Here is a 4,551-nt window from a genome sequence, read left to right on the forward strand (position 1 = left end):
GGAGCCTGTGCTCCGCAACGGGAGAGGCCCCAACAGTGAGAGGCCCGCGTACCGCAAAAAAAAAAAAAAAAAAAAAAAAAAAAAGATATGGGACCTGGGAGAGGATGATGTGAACTGGGGTTGTGTATGGCCGATGTGTGGTGCTGTGACCGATGGCAGAGGCTATAGGTCTGGCTGTGGGAGGATAAAATGGGAAATGAACTGTCGTAATTCTGTCTGCTTCTCCCCTATACCCAGTGCTCTGGGGGCAATAGATGCCTGCTCCAGGCCCATCTGTGACGGAGAGTACAGGAATCGTCGGGATAAATGGGTCTTGCAGAAATGTGCAGTGAAGAACCAAGGAGGATAGAAAGACCATCTCCACAGTCCCACCCTGCCTTCCAGAAAGCTCCATGGGCCAAGCTGGCTCCAGCAATTAGTCCCTGGGCTCTACCCCAGGATGGAGTCCTGAGCAGGGAGGATGAGATACAAAGACTCAGCTCCCTGACAGGGGTGTTGCTGGGGTACTGGCGGCCTGGAAAGGGAGCAGTGACACCTCCCCTTAACGGGTGATGGGGACCACTGCAGCCCCATGTCGCCCAGGCCACACAGGGAGACATGTGCAGACACATGTTTTATTGGGGACTCTCAGGGTTGGGATGGCGGCCAGGATCCGCTGCACCCAGGGGACGAGTGCAGTAACACGGGTGTACACGCCTGGTGAGAACGGGCCACAGCGGCCGCTGCCCCAGGACACGATGCCCACCAGGGTCCAGGCCCCATCCTTCTGGCAGACCAGGGGGCCACCAGAGTCGCCCTGCAGGAGGAGATAGGACTTGTATTCAAGCCTGAAAGGGATTATCAGGGCCCTGGTGTGCCCTGACCTGGCAAGTCCAGGGGGTGCAGACAGAGCACAAGTGGGGGCCCAGTGGTTGTGCACGAGAGACTCAGATCTGCTCAAATGGCAGCCCCAGCTCTGCCACCTACTCCTGGAGGGCCTGGCGCAGGGGCTTATCCTCTCAGCCTCCCCATCATCTGTAAAATAGGCTGAAGCGTCCAGCTCGTGGGGCTGGTGTGAGATTCAATACCCCTGGGAAGCCCCACACCACGCCTGGCCAGAGCCGGCCCTCACCAGGGGCATCGGATAGTGCTGGTCCAGCCCTTCACCGGGGCACTGGGCAGGGCATGAAGTTCGCTAGGTCACGGCAGAGAGGAGTGGGCCTCCTGGCCTGGCCAGGGGAGGCACGGTCAGTGAGGGCGGGCAGGGTGGCGGAGCCAGGCCGTACCATGCAGGAGGAGACGCCGCTGGCGCCCGCACAGATCATCACGTTGGTGATCTTGCTGCCCCAGTACTGCTTGCAGTCGGCGTTGGACACGACGGGCAGGGTCGCCTGCTGCAGCTTGTCGGGGGTCTTGAGAGCTGGAAGGACAGAGGGCATGGGGTCAGGGCCCCTCATCCCAGCAGCCCGCCCCTGGGGAGAAGAGACCAGGGGCCGCCTGAGCCCCGCCCTCCCCCTGCACGGTGCTCGTCTTCATCCGTCACGATGATCGTGGACACCGAGCTTCGACCCTTCCCTGACACCTTGGAAGAGCCTGGGACGCGGCTCCCCTGCGGTTCCACACCAGGCAGCGGGGACTGTGCTTCCAGCAGTTGTTGCAGCAAGTGCTGCCTCGGAGCCCTGTGCGCTCTGGGCCCTGCCGGCCACTGTGTGTGGGCAGAGGGGCCGTCCTTCCTCCCCAGGGAAGGGGATGGACGTCCTTCTGACCGGGGACACTGGAGGGGACCCCCGAGGGAGCACCTCCCTCCTGCTGCCCTTTCCCGGCTGCTTCTGTCCTGTTACGGGACCAGCCGGCGGGCCGTGGCCGGGGCGGAAGAACTCAGGACACCGAGGAAGAACCTGCGGAGGGAGCAGCGCTGGGCGGGGGGTGCGGGGGTGCGCGGGGGGCACCTGGGCGCTCCAGCCCGAACCCGACCAGGACATTGGACTCCGGGCCCAGACTTCAGGGGCGCTGGCCGCACCGCCCTCCTCAGTCTGGAGGGAAATCCGGGCTGTCCCTCTCCTTGCAGGTGAGACGGGGCGAGACTTGCTGGTACTTAGGTGTTTCTTCAGAAACTGTTTACGTATATATTATTAACCCTCATTTTTATTCATGTCTGGGAGGCTTTTAATTAAGAGGGTTTTAAGGAAAGAAATGGAAAGATTGATGACTGTATAGGAATTTAGACCAAAACATTTTAAAAAGAGCCATACGTGTCCCACCTGGAGACTCCTGCGGCTCAGGCAGCCCCTACCCCGGACACGCCTCGTGGGAGGACAGGCCACGGCCCGCTCACCGTTGTACCGGGTCTTGCCCCAGCCCGTGGTGGCGCACAGGGAGCCCACAGGGAAGCTGGCGTTGGCGCTGGGAGGCACACGGCGGACACGGCCCCGGAGAAGCACGCGGGCGTGGCCAGCTTCAGCAGGGCGATGTCGTTCTGGACGGTGAGCATGCTGAACTTGGGGTTCTTGAAAACCTGCGGGTGGGGCCCAGGAAGACGAGGTGAGGCCCTGGGTTAAGTCGGGGATCTGCAGGTTTCAAGGAGACCAGCTCCTTTCCTGGCGATCCATTCAGCGGAAACAGACCCATTGGAGCCCGGAATGAGAATCCTGAGATCGACCTCATCCGCGCTCGGCTCCTGTCTCTCTCCGTTCCCCCGCCCCTGCCTGCAGCCCCGCGGCTGATCCCGGGCCGGCCCAGCAGGGCCTGGGCGTACCTCGGCAATCTTCAGGACCTGGATGTTCTCGGCGTCTAAGCCCTGGTCAAACCCCCCGGCCACCACCAGGTCAGAGGTTCTGGGGGAATCACACGAGGGCTGAGGACTGAGAATGTGCCCTACTCCCCTCCCCCACCCCAGACTGGAGCCCGAAGCAGAACCCTGAGCCCGGGGCCTCACCTGACGCCACAGTGGGCGGCAGTGACCACCCAGTCCTCGCTGATGAGGGAGCCCCCGCAGAAGTGGAAGCCGGTGCTGTCCTGGAGGAAGATCGGAGGGTCAGTCCCGCCCGGACACCAGCAAAACCAATCTGGGCAGCAGCCCCCAGCTGGACTAATACCCCAGTGCATCCCCCTACTCGTGTGCAGAATTCCCCCCTCACCTGCAGGGACACCTGCCAGGGCCAGGAGCCGGGGACAGCGTCCTCCCCGTTGACGATCCTGGACAGGCCGCTCAGCACAGGGTCGATGGCAGGGACCCCGCAGCCTGAGGGGGGCGAGGGGACGGGGAAGAAGGTTTGAGACCCGGAGCCAGTCTGCAGAAATACTGGTTTGTAGCTCAGCTGCCCAGGCTGACTCAGGACCCTCTGCCACACTCCCCGCTCCTCCAAAAAACTTCTCCTGGTGCCTTCCACCTGTGGGCTCAAGGATCCCCACATACAGCCTGCTGACCCCAGTGTCCCATCCAGGGATGCAGAGGAACAGGGCTGCTCCCACCCAGGGCCACCCTGCCTGAAAGAGCAGAAAACAGGCTGAGTAATCAGACTGTCCTGCCTGGACTCCTAGGCGCCCCCTTCCTCGCTGTGAAGTCTCAGACCAGTCACTGAATCCCTGATGCTCGTTTTCCTCAGTAAACTGGGGAGCAAACAATCTCACCTCACAAGTCAAAGCTCACCCATTAGATTGGTGGGGCCTGGGGGGTATGGAATTAAAATCGGATAACCCCAGCCCCTGGGGAACCCAGAATTCTGATAGCCGATGGCAGTATGTTTTACACTGAATTCACTAGTCCCAGAGATTTCAGGAACTCTTCATTGTAAAAAGTTTTAGTTAATTATTTAATAAAACGGGACTTTGACTCCAGGCCGTAAAAGGACACATTGAGGAAACTGAAAACAAAGGACCTGAATCGTCACAAAACAATGGGAAAAGTCAGGTGTACTTAGTGTGTCCCTGACGCATTTGCTGTATCAGGACCAGGTGAGTTCGCGGCACCTGTATATAAATCTTACAATTTGGCCACAGTAAGGAAAGTCGGGCAGGTACAGTCCTTACGACCAGCCAGGCCACCCAGGGTCGTGCAGGCCTTGCTGCATGCCCAGACCGGCATCATGCCCGTGGGGACAGGGGGGTGCACCTGCCACTCACTGAAGGTTGTAATCACCAAAACATATGTCATCAGCATAATCCATTATTTTGTAATAGCAAGAAGATTAGAATATCAGCTGTGACGTATTCACACAGCTGAGTGTATTACAGCGATTAAAGTGAACGACCTGGGTCTTCATATTAACTGGGATAAATCTAAAATTACCCGGGTGGGAAAGGCATGTTATAAACCTGATGTAGCGGATAATACAGTTCATGTAAGTTTTTACAAATGTTATACTGTGTTTATGGATTTATGAATGTGTAGTAAATTTGTAAAATCCCACACAGAAATGATACATAGTGACCTCAGAATAGGGATCACCTTCCGAGGAGGAGAGGGGACTTTAGCTGAATCTGTTTTATGTTTTAAAAAGAAATACCTGAGGGGCTTCCCTGGTGGCGCAGTGGTTGCGCGTCCGCCTGCCGATGCAGGGGAACCGGGTTCGC

The 4,551-nt window shown here is 58.5% G+C and overlaps 1 protein-coding gene across 1 annotated transcript in view; it reads right to left on the bottom strand.

Moving 5' to 3' along the window:
- The window catches only part of LOC102975993 (chymotrypsinogen B-like), a 7,573-nt gene that overhangs the window by 2,197 nt on the left and 825 nt on the right, over positions 1-4,551 (bottom strand). Inside the window, 7 exon segments of the mRNA XM_024125154.1 lie at positions 626-796; positions 1,266-1,399; positions 2,315-2,389; positions 2,392-2,494; positions 2,735-2,813; positions 2,915-2,994; positions 3,117-3,220. Of these exon segments, the coding sequence (XP_023980922.1) occupies positions 626-796; positions 1,266-1,399; positions 2,315-2,389; positions 2,392-2,494; positions 2,735-2,813; positions 2,915-2,994; positions 3,117-3,220 (746 nt within the window).

The sequence above is a fragment of the Physeter macrocephalus genome, chromosome 17, assembly GCF_002837175.3.
Source record: "Physeter macrocephalus isolate SW-GA chromosome 17, ASM283717v5, whole genome shotgun sequence".
In the NCBI taxonomy this organism is placed as follows: Eukaryota; Metazoa; Chordata; class Mammalia; order Artiodactyla; family Physeteridae; genus Physeter; species Physeter macrocephalus.